A 21,974-nucleotide genomic window follows, 5' to 3' on the forward strand; every position below is an offset into this window, starting at 1 on the left:
ATTTGCCCCAGGCATTCGGGCAACCGTTAATGTCGGACCCTGAAAGGCCGTCATATTACATAAAAAACTATTATTAGAGGTGCCTCTTTTTTAGTACTAAATATCAGCTACAGGGACAATAATACTCGTGGGAAATACTCAAAATTCTCAAAATTCCTGGAGATAACCAGATCTCCAATACCACAACGGAGATATACAGTATTGATATACATACCATGACAAAATACATTGAAAAAACCACAATGATAAAAAAGTCATGACATAAACCCCAATATGTATATTGACATGTCCATATAAAGAGCATCAGAAAGAATCCATAAGAGACAATACATCCGAACGTACACACAGCATCTAGATCAAGGAGCATATAATAACAGTCCACATCTACAGAAAAGGTCTAATATCAAAGTCCTCATTTAGGCCCTTGGGGGCCAATGTACCCAGTGTGTGGATCCAAAAGAGCTCGCGTTTGAGGAGCATGGAGTTAAGATCACCCCCTCTGAGTAGATGTTTTAAAGCTTCGATCCCAATGTATTTTAAAGTAGAAACGTTGTGTTTTGCTTCAGCAAAGTGTACTGCTGCAGGGCTCGAGGCAACTTGATTTCTGATGGTGCTCCGGCAGAGCATCACAACACAAACAGCCACAAAGTACTTTGTAATGTTATTTATTAATTTGGGGAAAATACACTGAGTATAATATCATGTATTTATCGCAAATGTGTATGTCAGTGTTTCTTACAAATGGTTCACTGGAAGACGTTGATATGACATGTTTTAATTGTGTGACACCAACAACGGCAGCACAGAGAAAATGACCTGGGTAGTGTCTGAAAGTGTTTTTTCATTTTGCTGATGAGCTCATAGAACTCCCTAATAATGAGTAGGGAGTAGTGAGAGAGTGGATGATTTCACAGCTTATATATACAAGTACACAAAATTAAGATCGTTAAATATTAGTAGACAGTTTACACAGGGTACCCATGAGTATAACATCAGGAAGATAAAAGACAACCTTTATCATCTTAATTATTTAGAGTAGAATAACTGTGAAAATGATGATTGTATGAAGAGTGGTCATAAAAGTCTGAGGGAAGGGTCCTGTTCAGGATAAGTATAGTTTTTCTTATTCATCCAGGGCAGGTAAAAAAAGGTGGGGGAACAGCATCCATTTTCTCAGGGGCATTTTGTTTTAAACAAAATACATTTGATAAATACACTTCTTTTGAATATTACTCATTTTTTAACGTCCTTCCATACTGTGTATGTGTGTTTACAGGCCACCCAAACAATGCTCCTCTTTTATCTGAGACTTTTCAGAAATGCTGTCAATCATCCACACTAATTACAACAAAGTTATTATTTTAGGTGACTTTAATCTGCACGAAGACAAACAATCTGACTCTTTTGCATTTGAATTTTTAAATTTACTAATCCAACATATTACCCTGTCAACACACAACAGAAGTCACACCTTAGACCTGGTGATAACCCATGGCCTCTCTGCACATACTTCAGTTGTCGATGGAGGCATTTCTGATAATTTCTGTCTTCTTCACTGTAAGCGGTTTCATACAGAAGGATATTCTAGAACAAACTGTCAGGAAATGCTATCTTACTGCTTAAGTGGCTGCAAATTTTATTGAGCATTTAAGTGACTCTCCTGCAGACTTTTTACCCTCGCCTTGTGATTTTATTGTACATAGTTTAAACAGTAAACTCAGATCAACTCTTGATAAAGTGGAGTGGACCCACTAAAACTGAAAAAGATTGCTACCAGTCCAACAACCCCCTGGAGAAATTAAGAGATTAAACAATTAAAGAGAAACTGTTGGATTGCAGAAAGAAAATAGAGAAAGAATAAGCTAATGATCAACTACCAAATTTTCAAAGATCAACTCACTGTCTACAGAAAAGCAGTTAAACATTTTTTTCAACCATTTATTGCTTAATTAACCCAGTTTTTATGAGGTCCAGCAGTATGTCAACAAACTTAAAATGTGAAGAATTCACAGTCCACTTCAGAAGTAAAATAGAAACAACTGGATTTAATTTATGTTAATCCCAGCCAATGAATTTTAACACCCCTGAACCTTTGTTTTTATGTGAGGAAACACTAGAGAAGTTTGTCCTGTTTGATGCTGAAATGAATGGGAAAGTAATCTTTCAATTACAACCAGCAACCTGTCTTTTAGATCCCATTCCCACATCCTTTTTTAAAACAGTTTATTGCTTTTTAGATGAAGACGTTCTTAACATTGTAATTATTTGCTTCAGATGGGTGTTTTCCCCGCTGCTTTTAAAACTGTTGTGGTTAAGCCTCTTTTGAAACAAAATAATATAGATGCCTCGGTACTTAGCAACTACAGACCAGTGTCCAATCTGCCATTTTTAAGTAAAATTTTAGAGATGAAATGATTTTATGATCTCCAACAATATTTTTGAAAAATAGCGGTCTGGCTTTTGAGACAGTCACAGCACAGAGAGGCATTAGTCAGGGTTGTTAATGACCTGAGGTCAAAAATGGATATGAAAAAACTCTCTGTATTAGTACTACTCAATCTTACCGCAGCCTTTGATCCAGTCGACCACTCAATTCTTTTAGCTAGACTTTATAATCTGGTTGGCCTCTCTGGTACTTTTTTTAACTGGTTTAACTATCTTTCTGACAGAGAATTTTAAGTAATAATGGATGAATGTTCATCAAGAGTCCAATACTTTTTAATCTTTACATGCTGCCACTTGGAAACGTCATCAGGAGGCACGGCATCAGTTTCCATAGTTGTGCTGATGATACACAGCTGTACATCACCATATCTCCTGATGACTCAGGGCCAGTGGATGCCCTTTTCAACTGTATTTTAAGTATCAAGTCCTGTATGGCAGAAAACTTTCTTTAACTCAACCAGGACAAAACTGAGGTCGTTGGTCCTGAAGCTCAGAGAGAGAAACTCAACACAAAACTATAAGAACTGGCACTAAAATCCTGTCAACAAGTGAAAACCCATGGAGTTATCTTTGATTCGACTCTAAGTTTTGAACCACATATTAGAAGTATAACCAAAACTGGATTTTATCATCTTAAGAGCATTGTCAGAGTGCAACCGTTTCTCTCACAAGCCAACACAGATGCATGCTTTTATTACCTGAAGAATTGATTACAGTAATGCGCTACTTTCTGGTCTTCCTACGAAAAACATTGCTCAGTTATAGTTATTACAAAACTCAGCTGCACGTGTGCTGACGAGGACCAGGAAGAGAGCACACATTATATCAATTTTAAAGTCTCTGCACTGGCTTCCTGCATGTTTCAGAATTGATTTTAAAATCCTTTTCATTGGTTTATAAAGCTCTTAATGGTCCAAGTCCTACCTATTAGATTTGAGGATCTACCTTCACCTTGGCCGCCATCTCACCTAAAAATAAACAGTTATTGGCTGCAGGTGGTCTCAGGCGACCGCCATGCTGTGCCACAGACACTGCTGCCTTTATGCCAGGCAGCAGCAGTGCACAGAGCTTCAGAGAGCCGGGGATGAGGGCAAGTGGGAGGGCAGCCAGGTGTCAGATCTGCACAGAGCATCAGAATAAAAATACCAGCACATCACAGACAGTATGATAATAACATCCAAAGCACAAGTTTCACGCTCAGCGGTTTGTGTGACATGAGAAATACTTTCACAAAAAGTCATGTGACGCCACTCTTTTTATGATTTCAACACTGATTTGTTGTTAACAATGTAGCATTTTCCAGGAAATTTATAGTCTCCAGGACATATCATTAGTGAGTTTACTGCATCCTTTCAAAAAATTTTGCGTTGGGGCGCAGCACACGTACTTAGCAATATCTCTGCCACAATCAGTATTGGTGGGAAGTGGCTATAGCAGAAGAGCTGGGCATTTACGGAATGATTTAAGTTGTATCCAAATTTAACAGGCCTGGATGAATTTGTGCATGTTTTGCTTCATGGTTGGCCGTCAGAACCTCCTTTTGATGAACTTGAGGGCAGGATCCAGGACCTGGGATCATGCTGAGTGGGGAACATACAGAGAGCCCGATGTTCCCTTTCCTGGATCTGGTTTCTGCTTCTGTGCCTCCTTTGCCACACTCTGGACAGTCCACTGCAGCGGGCCGACACTGCAGGAACTTGGCAGTATGGAGTGAGTAACCTTATCTGTCTCACAAAAATCGCACTACTAGGAGAGAGAGAATAAGCTTTCTGATTCTTAGTACCAGGTCAGCAGGACAGAGGAAAATGAAAGCAACTGAAAGACAAGGCCCACCTGCCTTTACATAAGTTAAGATGCTCGGTCTCTCTGATGAAGAGAAGGTTCTTGTGGTCGGTCCAGATAACAAACGGATAGGATGCACCCTCCAGCCAGTGTCTCCACCTCTCCAATGTCAACTTTATGGCCAGGAGACTCCAGGTCATCAACATTACAGTTCCTCTCAGCAGGAGTGAGTTTCCTGGAGAAACAAGCACAGGGGTGCAAACCATTGTCTTCCTCTGATACCTGAGGCAGGATGACTCCCACCATCAGACTAAAAGCATCCACCTACACGACAACAAGGAGGTCAGTGTCAGGATTGACTAAAATCTACTCTTCAGGTGCTCGAAGGCTTTCTAGGCCTCTTGAATCCATTGTAGAACCATGAGTCAAAGCTGTGATGGGGACTGCAATAGCACTCAAATTTTGAATGGATTTGCGGTAGAAATGGGAAAATCCCCAAAACATTACCCCTGTTTGAGTGTGGAAGGTTTATGACATTCCTTGTATGTCTTCACAGTACCTTATCCATCTGAATGCATGAAGAGAAGATGATATAGCCTAGACACACTGGTAGTAAGGAAGTCACATTTCTCCAGCAAGATGATGCGGCTTTGGCCTCTGGAGCACCATCTGGACATATAGCACATGATCCTTAAAACAACACTTACCTTTCTGGAAATTTTACGCTTTTCTTTGTTTAGGTTAAAATGCTATTAATAAGCTGATGGCACACTAAAATGTAAGTGAATTCCACCAGAAATAAAAACTCATAATTATACCATTCTCATATGGTTCTAAGAAAACGCCGACCAATCGATTGGTTGAGCGTCCTGTCTGTCTTCCCCACGTGGAGGCCTCCGACTGACGTAATCGCTTGCGTAACACCCCAACCCTGTGGGTCTGTGAGGCAACAAATAGGCTAGTAATAGGTAGGCTTGTGGATATAAACTTTTCTCCGTAACAATGGCAGACAAATGCGGACCACTGCTTCCAGCTCCAGCCGCTCCAACAGGGAAATTGAAGTTGAAGTTGGCAAAAGAAAGAATATTGCAGAAGAAGCTAACACTAAGAGAGAACGTTTTTGCAAGAGCCAAAACTCGGGTCAACATTGGCTCTGCTATCAAGCGATGGTGAAGACTGATGCAGCTTCATCCTGAGCTAAAAAGGGACGAGATGGTCGCAGACTTTCTCCTGGACAGGTATTTTTAGTTTGCCTCTAAGTTTGAATCAACATGGTGGCATGACCAATGCTTGCGGCAGCCTCTGCGTACACTGGCGAAGTAAACACGGTGCAACAAGGAGTTAATTCTTCAGTGCAATACAGTCGCGAGTTTCTAACAGACATTAGAAACCGCTACAGAGATCTAACGCTACAACCGAGAGAGCTCAGGATGTGTAGCAAGCTTGGCCTGCTACGTCAAGCTAGCCCTGAGATGACCGTGGTTTCGCCTGGAGCTGTCCCGACGGGGAGACGCCGGCAGCACTGTGACAGGACGCGGAAGCGGGGGATGCACAGAGGGGTTAGCTCGAGGCTAAGAGCTAACCCCATCAAATCAGCTGTTCCCAGTGTCCTTCTGGCGAACGTCCGCTTGCTGGACATGAAAATGGATTACATCCAACTGTGGAGATCCACTTACTGAGGAGTGAGGGACTGCTGCGTCCTTGTGTTCACTGAGACATGGATGAATGGTAACATAGCAGACTCTGGTATTGAGCTAACGGGGCTAACACTACATAGTAGTGTTGCATGGTATACTAGTACCAACGGTAGACCGCGGTACTTAAACACCACAGTACATATGATACCATAATTTTGGAGTACCATGGTACTATGGTACCTCACGGTACCACTACTGTGGGATAAGTTCAAAGTCCAATCACAAGAGGGTGAGTGTCCATGCGCCGTCCAATAACGGCACGTGCTGGCCACCTGGCACTCAATATGCTGCTGCAGTGGTTTGTTTTCCAGTGACATTTCAGGTATTAGCTGAGCTATTGAGTATCTTTAAGCAGTGAAAGTTATTACTTATTTATCTTTACTTGTAAGCTAGATTTGTTTATATATGCTACAGTGATTTGTTTTCCACAGAGCTCTACAGTGCGAGCATTTTACTCGCATTTGCGACCAAAAATAGTTTTGTGCGAGCAAAAGAAATCATTCAGGAGCACGATGTGCGAGTACAGATTTCAACCAGCAGCAGAAACGAAAGGCGAATCCTTTCAGTACTATGGCCACTACACCCGGCTCCAGGTCCAATAATTTGCTCTTCGTTGGTGTCATGACTGCCCAGAAATACCTGAATAGCCGAGCCGTGGCAGCACACAGGTATGTGGCATGTCAGAGGAGAGACAAGCCTTTCAGATTTCTCTCTTTGTGGCAGGTAATAGTCCACAAACCTCACCGCACATAAGGGACTGTTCATAACTTATCAGAGGAGGAGGGTGGCCAGTTGATTTTTATTTTATTTATTTATTTCATTTTGATCCCCCCTATGTTAATCACTTATTGATGCTGTTTTTGAAATATGAATAAGTCAATAAGTAATTTATTCCATTGAAATATCACTGAGGTATTATAGAAGAATTTTTTTATCTTTTTATAAATGACAAAAAAGCACATCTGCCTAATTTTTGCTGTGGTATCGTGATACTACTCAGAACCGTGATACTTTCACTGGTATCATACCGTGGCTCCCAATTTTGGTACCGTGACAACACTACTACATAGAGCAGACAGGGAGGCTGCATCATCTGGTAAGCTCCGTGGTGGCGGTCTGGCAATATACACAAACAATTCATGGTGCTGTGATATGAAGAGGATCTCCCAGTTCTGCTGTCAGGATGTGGAGTTTTTGACTCTGAAATGTCAACCCTTTTCATCTTACTATTGCACTATATGTTATTTCTTATATGTTGCACAAATTGTTTTTAAATGTTTTGTTTCGTTTTGCTTGGGGTATGCAAAATGTCATTTAGTTTTTGTGCTGCGTATAAAAATGACAAATAAAGAAGTTCTGTTCACACAAACACGCAAACAGAAATTCAAAACATAAACATGATTTGCAGACTGCAAAAAAAAATTTTAGATGCAAATATTCTGGCTGTACTATTGTTGTCGGTGAGATGAGTATGTTATATGAACATTATTCCTTAGTCTCTGTGACATATTAGGATGATTTTACGACTATTTGCTTTAGATTTCTTACATATAGCTCCTTTAAAACTCCGGGGTTGCGTTTGACTGTCTTGGTTATAACGTTACACTCGCTCTCCTCTTCCATGTATCTAACGTTATCTAGCCAACGCTTACGTCTATCATAGACGTAATGAAGACGTAATGGAGGAGGGGGGAGTAGGCCTTTGGAGGGAGGTGGAGTTGCAGGAGGAGGGGGATGGGACTTTGGAGCAACCTGATCTCACAGAAATACGTGAAATGACCACGACCTCTTAACACCGCATTCCGTGGTGGCAGCACGTAATGGGTTGAAATTACGTGCCGGTACCACGGAAACAATGCCAATGTAAAGTCAATTAGGATCCTTTTTCGTGGTGGACACACAAATTCCCTGATTCAATAACGTCCTGTATACACACAAAAACACGAAAGTGTTCTTGATATTCAAACAGCAAATATATTCCTCTGTTATAATTTCTCACCAATAATAATAATAACATGATAGTTCGGCTGTACTAGATATTTGATATAGGTAGGGTTGGGACTTGTTAGGATTTTAACAATTCCGATTCCTTACCGATTCCTTCTTAACTGTCCGATTCCTTACCGATTCCTACATTATATTCATTATACTTGCTATACTTTAACAAGTATATAATAAATACAAATGCAATCATACAAATACAAAAACTTTATTCTAACTGTTGCACAGTACAATTAGATGAAAATACACATTTGTGTCTCGTCTCGTCTCGTCTCGTCTCGTCTCGTCGTCCTCCACTTATTCGGGTCGGGTCGCGGGGGCAGCAGCCTCAGCAAAGAAGCCCAGACAGTCCTCTCCCCAGCCACCTCTGTCAGCTCCTCTTGATGTGGAGGAGCAGCGGCTCTACTCCGAGTCCCTCCCGGATGTCCGAGCTCCTCACCCTTTCCCTAAGGCTGAGCCCAGCCACCCTGCGGAGGAAACTCATTTTGGCCGCTTGTACTCGCGATCTCGTTCTTTCAGTCACTACCCAAAGCTCATGACCATAGGTGAGGGTTGGAACGTAGATCGACCGGTAAATCGAGAGCTTCGCTTTCTGGCTAAGCTCCCTCTTCACCACAACGGACCGGTTAAGTGTCCGCCTCACTGCTGACACTGCCCCAATCCGCCTGTCAATCTCCCGCTCCATCCTACCCCCACTCGTGGACAAGATCCCGAGATACTTAAACTCCTCCACCTGAGGCAGGACCTCCCCCCCGACCTGGAGTGGGCAATCCACCCTTTTCCGGCTGAGGACCATGGCCTCAGACTTGGAGGTGCTGATTGCTCCTCCTCAATCCGAGGTTCAACTATCGACCGGACCCTCTTCTCCAGCACCCTGGCGTAGACCTTACCGGGTAGGCTGAGGAGTGTGATCCCCCTGCAGTTGGAACACACCCTCTGGTCCGCTTTCTTGAAGATGGGGACCACCACCCCGGTCTGCCACTCCAGAGGCACTGCCTCTGGAGTTGTGGATGTTTTTTCTAAGTGCTGTGTGAAATGCAAGAAAGGTAAGAATAGCTTTAAGATTCCATGAAAAGACCAACATGTCAATCCAAGTATACAAAAACAAATCTGTTACATTTATCTCCAAGAACATCATTAACAAAGCTTTGAAAGACAGCTGGAACATTTGCCAACCTGAAAGGCATAAACAGACATACATATAATGGCTACTTGGGGTGATAAAGGCTGTTTTCCATCAATCACCTTGTCTAATCCTAATCATGTTATATGTATTGCACAAATCCAGCTTAGTGAACACTGCGGCTCCTTGGACTGACTCAAATGCCGAAAAAACAGGACATAAAGGGTACCTGTTCTTGATGGTAATCTTGTTGAGGCCACAATAATCAATGCAAGGACTCATGCAGTCTTTTTTCTCCACAAAGAAACCCAGCTCCAGCAGGTGAAGTGGACCAGATGAAATCATACTTTCTTGATGTAAACCTCCATGGTTGCAGACTTTGACTTAGAGAAAGAGAACAATTTACCTCTCAGTGTCAGATTTCAGGCAGGAAGTTAATGTCACACTCCGCAGGCTGATGTGGTGGGAGAATGGCAGCTCTTTGCTTGTCAAAAACCTTGTCCAGATTATGGTGTTCTGGAGGAAACCTGGAGAGCTCTTAGACATTTTTGGAAATGACAGCGGTAGACTGGCTGTTAATTACTATGGAGATAGAGACTAGAGGGTGAGCACAACAGGTATCAAAAGAGGAGTCAACCCAGGAGAGGAGAGAAGCTGTAGCACAATTGAACTGAGGATTGTCGAGACATAACCATGGATATTTGAGAATGAGAGGACTCAGGAGAGACCCAAATGTAGAGTCAGGCTGCATTCAGACCAAATCTGGTGTATGGAGGTCAGTCACAGGTTGTGCAGCAGTATGATTTAAATGGCCTATTTGTGGGGGAGTGGAGGGTGGAGAGAAAACCAATCTCCCCATCTCAGCAACTGAGTATTTGTCTTTGGTAAGTTTGTTTATGTTGGCTTAAAAGATCTGTAGAATTCTTTTCATCAATACTGTAGTATCTTTACTGCCACAAAAGGCACGTGTGTGCATACACAATAGTGCAAATATTTTCCTTTGTAGGATACTACACACGAAAGCGTTAATACCAGTGTTGGGCAAGCTACTTGGAAAGTGTAGTGAGCTAAGCTACTAGTTACTCTAATATTAAATGAAGCTTCACTACATCAAAGCTATCACCCTCAGAAATGTAGCAAGCTAAGCTACAGCAAAATGAAAGTAACTAGTGCAACTACATCCAAGCTTTTTACTAAATTGAACCAACTTTGTGCCAAGTCAGTGTTACCTTACTGATCAATAAAACTGTCAGTCGAAAAGATAGGCAGGTAAAAAAGCTAAGTTCAATTGTTTATTGAACAGTGAGCTGCACTAACTCCCAACATGACTCAAACCACAACAGCAAGAATGAAGACCTGCTTCAAACAGTCACAACATGGTCAAAAACGTACATGCGCGTATGTATGTGTATGTACACTGCAAAAACTCAAAATCTTACCAAGAATATTTATTTCTAGTCAAAACAAATCTCATTACAATTTAAATAAGACTCATCACCTAAAAAGTAAGTTTTTAGACAATTTTCAGTTTCAGGAAAATTTTCACTTGAAATAAGTAGAAAAAAAATCTGTCCATGGAGCAAGTTTTTTTTTTTCTTATTGCAAACAAAAAAAAACTTGCTCCATGGGCAGATTTTCATACTTTTTTCAACTGAAAATTTGCTTGAAAGAAGTATTTTTTAAGTGTAAAGAGATTTGTTTTGACTAGAAATGAGGCCAGTAAACACATTTTAGTAAACACATTTTATAGTGAGCAGCATACACATGTATGTCCCGTACAAATCCCAACCGTGTATACAAAGTTTGAATGAACGAGACGGACGCAAAGGAAACGGAGGCTGCGCATTGATCCTTTTGTCTCTATCTGCAGGAACGAATATAAATCCCATTCATGATGGGGTCAAATGGATTATGTGCATTATTAACCACAAAACAAGCAAATACTTAATCTTAATGGCAAATAACACTCATTATGCTTCAGCTGAATCCTCTAAGCAAATGACCATGTTGGACTGAAATAAGTTTATCACGTTAAATGTCCGAAATTGTATGAAATTGCTCCAGTGCGTTAAACCAATCTTTGCGCATAATCACACAGCCTGATATGCCTCGGCAAACACAGTGGGACTGCTGTACAGACCGTTGGTTTTTCTTACCCTAACCCTGGTTATTTTCTGAAAGCACAGAGCAAAGAAATGTCTTTTTTTTCTCCCCCGGTCTGTTGTCAGCAGAGAGCGGTGGCTGCAGCCTGGATTTCAGCACTACGGACGGCGAGCGTAAAAAGACTTGACAAGCGTCTCCTTTAAATGTGTTTGCTGCTAGTGAAATTATACATAGGCCTACTAAATGAAGACAGTGATATATTTTCAATAAAAAACAATGAGTTGAACGTTCATTTCAAGCTTTTGTAGTAGCCTACAGCGAATTTCAGAATTGTGCGAGTGATGGAGAGCGGGCGGCAGTGTTTGATGCAGGAAACTCGATATGGACTTGAAAATCAATTTCGGAGTGGGGGTCGTTCGGAACGGCGGTGTTTGGGAATGGAGGGCTGTCCCCCATCAGGTTCATGCGGAAGTGACTCTGTGTGGTAGCGGTGACAGTTTTATTTCAGTCCATAACAGAAATCCTCGGCTCGTTTGAGCTTCAGAAATGATTTTGGAAATGTAGCTTGTGTGGACGCTACCGCGCTAAGTGATCAATAAAAGAGCTTAACTACTGAGAAGTTACTTGATTCAGAAAACAGCGACGCTACCACCAAGCTACTGAGAAATGTAGTTAAACTACAAATGTCCGCTACTGTAGTGACACTACTGCCCAACACTGGTTAATACATACCTTATTTCTTTTACTCACTATATAATTAACGATAGAAAGAGACTACATTGCTTTTTCCTGTGGACTGTTGGCACTTTTTCAGTCTGACTGGGGGCTATGTGATTGGCCACTGCAGTGTGACAACAGATAGCATTTCCAAAAGTTCAATGTGTTTCAACTTTTCGCTGCAAGCCACTGTGGTGAGGGGTGACTTTGCCTTCCCCTCGTCGCAGTCTAGATGCACTACTCGCATTTAAATGAATGGCTGGCTTGGAGATTTGGTGTGAATACATCCTAATGTATTTTCTGTTTGCCATCTACAATCTGAGCTCTCAACATAGTGGAACACTATGTGGGCAGTGGTATGAGATTTTGTAACCAGAAGTGTTCTGTTCCATTTGTAGTCTTGAAGTTTTGACCAGTTAGAATAGAATAGAATAGAATAGAATAGAATAGAATAGAACTCCCTCGCTTGAGGGAGGGAGCTCGGAGTAGAGCCGCTGCTCCTTCACATCGAAAGGGGTCAGTTGAGGTGGCTCGCACATCTGATCAGGACCTGCTGGGTGCCTCCCGCTGGAGGTGTTCCGGGCACGTCCCACTGGTAGGAGGCCCCGGGGCAGACCCAGAACACACTGGAGGGATTATATATCTCGTCTGGCCTGGTAATGCCTTGGGGTCCCCCAGGAGGAGCTGGAAAGTGTTGATGGGAAGAGGGATGTCTGGGGTGCTTCGCTTGGCCTGCTGCCCCCGCGACCCGGCCCCGGATAAGCGGATGAAAATGGATGGATGGATGGATGGATGGATGGATGGATGGATAGATGGAATGGAATAGAAAGAACTTTATTCATTCCCCAATGGAAATTCAGCTGTCCAGCAGCTCTTAAGAGACAAAAAACAACAACCACATTTCCCCACAACAACCACGTTTCCCCTCAACAACACAGTGGTATATCACATTTATTATAATTTAAGCAACAGGTCAACAGTCCCTGAGGAGAGCAAAAGAGGCAGAACACATTGGTGAAAATGCAGTCTTGGAACCTAATTCATTATGGTCTGGGCCTAGTATTTGAACACATTTAATCCAGATCAGAATTATCTAAATGGGATTAAATCTTAAAATTGGGTATTTCCAAAGCAGGAGATGTGATCCTGATCTCACAAACTGGTATACTGGTATACTTAATCAAATGTTTGGGAGGATTTCAAAACGCAGTGGAGATAGTTTTGATGACTTTTGCTAAAAATCAGGAAAAATCCTAATCACGAAAGGGTGGATTCAGCACAGATTTAAGGTGAATGTAGAGACATGTAGGACCTGTCGCACATTTTTAATCATTCTTGTATTCAATTCTTGCATATTGAAGTGAGACAGATAATGCCAAAGCAATATTCATTCTAAATTAATCAACTATTTAATACAAAATTTTCAAATAGAACACCAAAAAGAACTCCAAGATGCTGCATATTGCAACATAATTCTTGTGCTTCATAATATCAAGCAGGGCTTTTCATTGTGACTCCTCCAGCCTTAAGTAGATGGCCCTTACCTACCATGTTTATAGAGCACTTTTCTCAAACCCAACGAGCTTCAGAGGCAAAAACAAAACATCAGTAATAAATGCAGCAATAAGTACACCAGAGAGATGGTTATAAACAGCCCCAGCTAATTTACTCGTCCAAACATTTTCACATTTGCATTAATAAAATGTATTAATTTGACCATCAGATGCACACCTAGCCGAAGGCTGCAAAGATAGATTTTGTAATCCTAATCTTGTGGTATCTGAATTAGAATGATCCTATCTGTAAAATTACAAAAAAAGAGAGACATTACAAAATCCAGATCATTCTGGTCTGAACTAAGGTGAGAAACTCCAGGTGAAAACATTTTTTATCCATCAGTAAATTTTGAGATTTTGAGCTATTTCAGACTTCTTTCAGACAAGTGTAAGAAAATTGTCCAAAATACACATTTCGGTGTTTAATTTAGTTCAGCTTTCTATTGTAGAAATGTATGCAAATATTTAAGTAGATACTGCATGTTCATTTGAATATTCAAGAATTGTAATACAAAAAATAATTGTCAACTGGGGAAGTTTCATTGTGATATCTATAAGATAATTGTTTATGTCTTTGTGTATCAGTGATAGCCATGGCTGAAGGCATTAAGTTTTCAGGTTGTCCATCTGTTCACACATCAGTTTGTCCATCTGTTCATATGTACCTCCATCTGTCCCATTCTTGTGAACACGATATCTCAAGAACACCTCGATGGAATTTCTTCAAATTTGGCACAAACATCCACTTGGACTCAACAATGAACTGATTTGATTTTGATGGTCAAGGTCACTGTGACCTTGCATCCAGTGCTGGCCCATGGCATAGGCTGTACAGGCAAAAGCTAAGGGTGCAGTCATCCATAGGGGGCGCCACAAATGGGGGAAAGAAAAAAAATCTAAATGTTTATCTTTTACTATTTTTACTAATACTATTACTACTATTACTTTGAAATATTACATAAGGCCACAACAATATAACTACATAGCAAAGCCTACCTGCTGCCCCCTGGCCCCCCTCCCCAGTTTGTTACACTTTACCTTCCCTCTGGGGAGATGGGTGAGTTATCCAACATCACGTGAACCCCAAAACACGCTGTACCATTATCATGTCAAAACGATCAATGCTGTCTGATGCCCACTCACCCACCACTACACTACTGAGACGAGTGAATGTGGAGAGAAAAAAACATGAAATTTAAAAACAAAAACAAATCTGTGTTGAAATTCTGAACGCGGTTTCTCAACAATACTATGATGTAATTTCTTCAGATTTGTTACAAACTTTAACTTGGACTGAAGAATGAACTGATTAGAGTTTGGTGGTCAAAGATCAAGGTCACTGTGACCTCCCAAAACATGTTTTTGGCCATAACTCAAGAATTCATACGTTAATTATGACAAAACTTCACACAAATGTCTAATAGGATAAAATGTTGACATGGATGTAAACTGTAAGTGTAACTTGGCTGGTTCACCGAGACATACAACCATGAAGCGGTAATTCTAGTTTAGCCTAGTGTCTTATTTTAGGTCTGACAATGTATGGAATTTCACACTACATTTTTTTAAAGGCTGTTGTCTTAAAATTAAATTTTCTCACTCTCTGATCCAAAAATCTTCAGAAGCACAGACCCAGCTTTACAGTCTTATTTCTGTCTATATGAGGGGTTTATTTATATGTCATTCATAGCCTGATGTCTAGAAAATTTTGTTCCTTAAAACATAACAAAAATGTTTGTTTTTTATGGTCATTAGCAGTATTTACTGATATTAAAATGAGATATCCAAAATTCCCTCTGTAAAAACATTTGACTCTAATTTGACAACAAAATGAAAAAAGAATTTTAAACCCTTTATCCAATGTTCAGATTTTTGTTCTGGAAACTCATGGAAATCAGCACATATATCGTTAGATAATGCCTAGTATTTAAGCACACAATTTCAGAAAACTTGTAATATAAAAACAACTTGTCTTAATGTAAATAATGAACTAGGAAAGTTTCATGGTGGTATTTACTGGATAAAGAATTTACCCTGTTTACTTGGGGTGTCTCCCAGTTTAGCATTTTCATTTATTTGTCAGCATTTATATGCAGATATCTGTTTATAGAGAGTAGCCAAAATGACTGCCACACAGAAGAGGAAGTCTTGGCTGGACATTTGCTGGCTTCACTGGAAACCCCCCAAAAAATGTCTGTTGCTCCAAAGCTTATTGTCATCAGGCGATAAATTACTGCTGCTGTGCCATCCCTGCGTAAAATTAGCAAAGCCATCTCTCAAATCAGAGACTGTAGATGACAACTGTTTATCATTCTTAAAGCTGTGTGATGACTATTTCAGCCTGTCCAAAGTCGTCATATACCGCCGCTTTGTCAGTGATTTTGGTGAGAGGTCTGCATGAGTGCATCTCTGCCAACTGAAGCCACCAAAGTTGTCTTGCATCCGCACTAAAAGGCGGTCTAAGCACACTGCACTGCACTGCGCCAGCTGACAAATGATATTTGATATTCTACTAAAATGTCTGGGTAACTGTTCCTGTTGTTTTCTCAGGGTAAGTCAGTGGTGATGCAGTATCCTGTCTATGGTCAAGTCTTCATCGGGCTGCTGCTGGTGTCATCAGTCAGCTGTGTTCCCCTCACAGCTCTGTATGTCTACTGCAGAAAGAGGAAAGGTGGTAACTATCACCAGAAGCAGCAGGCTGTCAACACAGCATCTAGTTATCGACCAGAAGATGACAGGGACTAACCTCCCAACATCACCTGCTTTCCTCAACACCTCCTGTCTCGGTCATTTAGCTGGCCTATCTATGTCCTTCATTGCAGCTGTACTGCTGCAATAAATGCAGCAGTACAGTATTTATTGGTTTGGGGTATTTTGAGGGGAATGTATTACTGTACATTTTTTCCTCATTATTAAATCACACTTATGATTCTAATAAAAACTCTGCACATTGAAAGATATTCAAGTTCAACTGTGCAACATGATATTATTGCAGATATTTTGTTTACTCTCCAAACATTTAGATTGAATAAAGTTGTAATTTACCACTTTTATATGATGCTAGTTTACTAAATTATCATAATGTGATGAATGTATGAAATTGTTTAGTTTACACAGTGGGTTATGTTTGAGTATGTTAATCATTTTTTCACATCTTATACAGTTTAAATGTCTTAAGTAAAATGTCTTTTACATTCAGCCTTAAATTATAATTTTTCTTATTACTGGAGTGAGCTAATTCAGGTTCAAATCAAGTTTATTTGTAGAGAAACTAAATACCAAATGGGATTACAGTTCAGCAATAGGATTATGGAAAGTCCGGTAATACTGCCTCTAGTAACACTTGTTCTTACAGTTTCCCTTGTTTCAGGAAGTTTCTAAAAGTAAGAGTCAGTAGTTAAAAAAAAAAGAAAAGACCGGTACCAAAATAATTTCACCTCCTGGGCACTGCCGAGGTGCCCCTGAGCAAGGCACCGAACCCCCCAACCGCTTGGAGCGCCTGTCATGGGCAGCCCACTCTGACATCTCTCCACTTAGTGCATGTATAGGTCCAGTTTGTGCATGTGTGTGTTCGGACCTGTGTGTAATTGACAAACAGAGTGAAAAATTGAATTTCCCCTTGGGGATTAATAAAGTATATAAAGTTAAAAAAAAGTTAAAGTTAATAGACTGATAAAAGTGTAGATGGCTTGTAATTAGTTGTCTGAATTAGTTGTCTGGTAAGTTGATTTATGTGTGTGCTCTTTTGTAAGAAGGTTGTACAAATGATCTGTTTTCCTATATAAATAGTATTATAGTACTAGTTTTATATCTGTTTTAAAGGGGCTGGCATCTGCTATCATCTTATCTGTAAGAGATGTAGGCTATGTTAAACAGAGAACACATAATGTCACTTTTATTTATGTGTATCCTCTAATGATCTGATTAGAATTGTGTGTGTGTGTGTGTGTGTGTGTGTGTGTGTGTGTGTGTGATATTGGCTTAATTAGTAACTACCACAGATGAACTGCCATCAAATCAAAAGTGCCATTAACATATAATATCTCACAAGTAATATTCTAATAATTTTGTTATTCTTCAGCTTTTTATTTTCATGCTGAATAGCAAATGGTGATCCCTTTTTTATTAAAGAAAAATTAGGTTAGTAATGGACATGCAGTGTGTGTGAGTGTGTGCTTGTGTAATATGCAAACATCCATTTCAGTTTCATGGAAGGATGAACTTGCCATTTGCAGATACTTGTAACTACTTTGAGCAACCCAAACTACAGTGAATTATGTATTGCTTCCTACATTTCTGGTCATACACGAATATAGCATCAGTAAAATTGCCATAGAACAGTAGATGTAACAAATTGTGTTTGGACCCAAATACAGCACATAGGAAACCAGGAACAGTTGGTAATGATGTTTAATGCCACAGCACAGTAGGTACAGGAGGGAGCGTACCTATGTTCCCCGGGTTCTATGTTCCCCGGGTCTTATGTTCCCCGCTTTGTATGGGACCCCAAAAGGGTCCTATGTTCCCCGCTTTGTATGGGACCGGGGAACATAGAACCCTTTTTAATAATAAGGGTTCTATGTTCCCCGCTTTTCCCCAAAAGGACCCGGGGAACATAGGCCCTTTTTTTTAAAAAAGGGTCCTAACCCCTAACCCCTAACCCCTAACCCTAACCCCTTTTTCTCAAAAGGGTCCTATGTTCCCCAGCAACAGCGGACCGGGGAACATAGAACCCTTTTTAAGAAAAAGGGTTCTATGTTCCCCGGTCCCATACAAAGTGGGGAACATATTTCCTTTTGGGGAAAGCGGGGAACATAGGACCCTTTTTTTTTTAAAGGGTCCTATGTTCCCCGATCGGGGAACATAGAACCCAGGGAACATAGAACCCAGGGAATATAGGGATGACCCCGGTACGGGACAGGGCAGGTAATCAGCACACGTTACATTTCAACACTTCAGCAAAGTATCTTCACAAAGTCTCTGGCAGCCTGGCTGGTCCAACAGGCTGATCCAGACCAGGAGGCGGGTGAGTGGGCAGGGACATTTGCCCAAACACACAGAGTTCAGTTCAGCAACAGGCAACAGTACCATGAATAAGCAGGCAGGGGACATAGTTGTGGAGGCAGAAGATCCAACACCAGGTAAGTACACAGTCCAAGCAGACGAATCAGTAGGTGACAAGCAGAAGGTAGGTCGAGGCCAGGCAGAGGATCTAGCCAACAGGTAGGTACTCCCAGGACTCACACACAATGGCCGGTGTGGCAACACAATGAAATTCTGACAGGAAACCACAGACAAGCAGACAGGAGCGCTCAAACTGTAGCGTTGTGGTCAGACAGAAACAGCAAACAGTAACCAAGGATGCAGAAGCAGATCTTGAGGTCAGGGACAGAGGGATGATGCGTTTACCAGGAATAAGATGAGGCAGCCAGGGTTGGCAATCATCAATCAGTCTGAAATAAAGTACGAGAGTGTCTTGCACAAGTGAATAAGAACAATCTGTCAAAGAGTGTCTGTAAGGCTGGGGTATATATACTGGCTGTGTGTAATCAGGAACAGGTGAATGAAGTTGCCTTGATGAGGTGGGTGCGACTGATTCTGAGGGATGGGAAAACGTGAATGGAAAACTGCTGAATGGTACCTGTGTGCCTGGTTAGGCAGAAGTGAGCAGGTGATGAGTAATGCAGAACTGTGACAGAAGAAGTAATGTTGAGCCTGAAAGTTCACCCTTGACCTCAGAAATAGTAGCTGACAAAATAATTCTCAATATAAGGTCCAATGCACTTGTGATTTCCTTGCAGTTTGAGTTGAGTTTTCAAGCACAGCTCTTGACATTCTTCAGCAGATGAAAGTGGTTTCATGGGTTGTTGTATATGTAGCAATTCTAACCAATCCTATTCCTCGTGCCTAAATTTTACCAATACAACCAATGAAAGCAATGAGTACTAGCCAATCACAGGGAAAGTATTGGAAAAATTTGCATCCTGGAAGGTGCTCAAGACTGCGTTGTGTAGTGCAGACTGTTGGGTGGCCTCTGATTGGCCTGACTATTTCTTGACCTCTCGAATCACTGGGGGCATGCGTCATAGTTTGTTGACCTCAGCAAAGTTGCCACGTTTTTTGCTTGGTAGCCATTTTCGAATTGAGTAAAGCAGTGATCCAGAGGGTTTATTTCCACTGTGGCACAGTCAATGGCCCTCATTTATCAAACGAACGTATGGCAGAAAACTGTGCGCACAACCATTTCCACGCAAGGCTCGGCATTTATCAATTTGGACGTGAGCGGACGCTACGATCAAATCTCAAGTCAGGTCTCAGCTGGTGTACGCAAGTTTGAGTCAGTGTGGATTTGTGGTGCAGCACAGCAAGATCTGGCTGAGTCTGAAAATGATTATTAAACAAACCTCAAACTTGTCATCTAAGCATAAGCAGCCACATATTCAGTACATATTTAAAAAGGATTCCCAAAATGAATACAACAAAATGAAATAAAATAGCCATGAATGATTACGCATTCATCAATTGCAAAAATTACCACTCTATTAACTTACAGGTAATTTGTGATGCCAGGCTATCACTACTAAACGTGGTAGCCAAGTGGCCGGGGGGATGCACGACTCATTTATATTCCATAACAGTAGCGTGGGCGCACGGCTACAGGAGGGCGCACTGCAGAGCTGGAGTCATCTCCTCGATAAGTAAACTGTGTTAAATAAATCTAAACAAGTAGGCTATTAAATGACAACATTCTGGTATGGTTCTTGTTCTATGTGACAAAGGTTATCCCCTCAATATCAATAACGCTGCTGGCAAACCCTGCCACAGAGCAGGAGCGCAGGTTTAACAGTGCGCACACATGCACACGGGTCACGGTGGAGAGCTGCTTCGGGTTGCTCAAGTGGCTCTGTCTTGGACCAGCGGGGGGAACGCTGCTGTATACCCCAGGAAAGGTGTGCGACAACATTTTGGCCTGTGCAGTTTTGCACAATATTGCTTTAGACAATGGAGTGCCGTTTGATGTGCCGGCGCAGCCAGATAAACCAATGCAGGGAACCGTGGCCAGCACAGCCTCCACTGGGGGCTATGCAGAGGAGACAGGACCTCATTCATCGCTTCTAAAATGTAAAGTAGGCTATACCTTAAAGTTGTGTAAGTGCCCTACAGTATTTAAATAGTAATGTAATGCAAATATAGCCTATAGGGCTACTAGCTAAAGGGACATGCAATACAGACAATGGACAACGTATAGTCATTTCTTGTTAATTTCTTTTAGCGTGTTATTAATTGCCTTAAGCGTGCTAACAACTGAAGCCAATAAATGGCATATTTCTGTCTGCCTTTCCAGGACCTCTGCCATGATGATTGGCCCAGCATGGGAGGCGGAGGGCACGCGCTCGCCCTCGGTTGCCTGGCTTGGTGGGTCTGGCTCGGTGGGACCACTCTGGGGAGAAGACCTGGATGCCATGCTGCTGGTGCCTGGCTCTGAAACAGCATATAAACGAAACAATAAAAATGTGTACCTGTGTAACATGTGTAAGCCTATTTATTTGGACAATAGTAATAGCCAAAATTTGGCCAAAATTCAATTACAATCAGGGAATAACCCACACACTTGTAGCTTTTCAGGTGCAATCAATCAATTGATATATAGGTATAACTAGCATAAATCATATTGCATAAAGATGCACGATGGCTTATTTGGCACTATTAGAAGATGCTGCGCATGGGAGACTCCGGAGGGAACGGATCTTCAGGGACCAGCAAGACCCTCTGGCCAATGATGATGAGTGGCTCATAAGCCGGTTCTGACTGCCACGTACAGTGCTGCTGAGATCTCTGCACTGTGCTGGGCCCGGTGTTACAAAGGAGCACCCACAAGTCCGAGCTGTGCCGGTCCCCCGTCAAGTGCTGATAACATTGGGGTTTCTGGCCACCAGCACCTTTCAGAGGGAATTGGCTGACAGGTTAAGGATATCACAGCCAACCTTTAGCTGTATTATGCCAGACGTGTTAGAAGGTATTACTGGGTTGTCACAGCGGTGCATAAAGTATCCTTACACGGTGGGTGAACATGCCAATAAAAAAGCGCAATTTGCAGCAAAGTCTGGTTTCCCAAATGTAATCGGTGCTATTGACTGCACTGTGTAGTTGCTATAAGGGCGCCTACTGAGAATGAATTTGCTTTCATTAATTGCAAGCATTTTCATTCTCTAAATGTTCAAATTATATGTGATGCGGATATGTTGCTCACAAATGTAGTGGTTCGGTGGCCTGGGTCAACCCATGATTCCTTCATATTGAGACAGTGTGGGGCACCGACTTGAGACTGGAGCTGTGCGTGATGGCTGGCTTCTAGGTAGGGATAATTAGAATGATATTTATTCAACGTACGCCACGGCCAGGCACATGCTGTTGTGGAGCGGACCATCGGGCTACTGAAGGGCAGATGGCGTCACCTGGATGCCACAGGAGGGAGACTTACAGGCCCGAAAAGGTCTGCAAAATTGTCAGGGCGTGTGCTGTGTTGCACAATGTGGCACAGCTAAAAAA

The 21,974-nt window shown here is 41.6% G+C and overlaps 1 protein-coding gene across 6 annotated transcripts in view; it reads left to right on the plus strand.

The window, feature by feature from the left end:
* slc6a20 (solute carrier family 6 member 20) overlaps window positions 1–20,943 on the plus strand; it is a 138,476-nt gene extending 117,533 nt beyond the window's left edge. For 2 of the 6 annotated variants that reach the window (XM_033638737.2, XM_033638738.2), the window contains one exon: window positions 15,975–17,021. In XM_033638737.2, the coding sequence (XP_033494628.1) occupies window positions 15,975–16,169 (195 nt within the window). In that variant the 3' untranslated portion in view covers window positions 16,170–17,021. Of the gene's footprint in view, window positions 1–15,764; window positions 15,879–15,974; window positions 17,103–20,769 lie in introns of those variants that run through there. The other 4 variants (XM_078172038.1, XM_078172039.1, XR_013492258.1 and 1 more) reach the window with 3 other exon arrangements.
* The last annotated feature ends 1,031 nt before the right edge of the window (window positions 20,944–21,974 follow it).

This window comes from Epinephelus lanceolatus, chromosome 10 (assembly GCF_041903045.1).
Source record: "Epinephelus lanceolatus isolate andai-2023 chromosome 10, ASM4190304v1, whole genome shotgun sequence".
NCBI classification, from domain to species: domain Eukaryota; kingdom Metazoa; phylum Chordata; class Actinopteri; order Perciformes; family Serranidae; genus Epinephelus; species Epinephelus lanceolatus.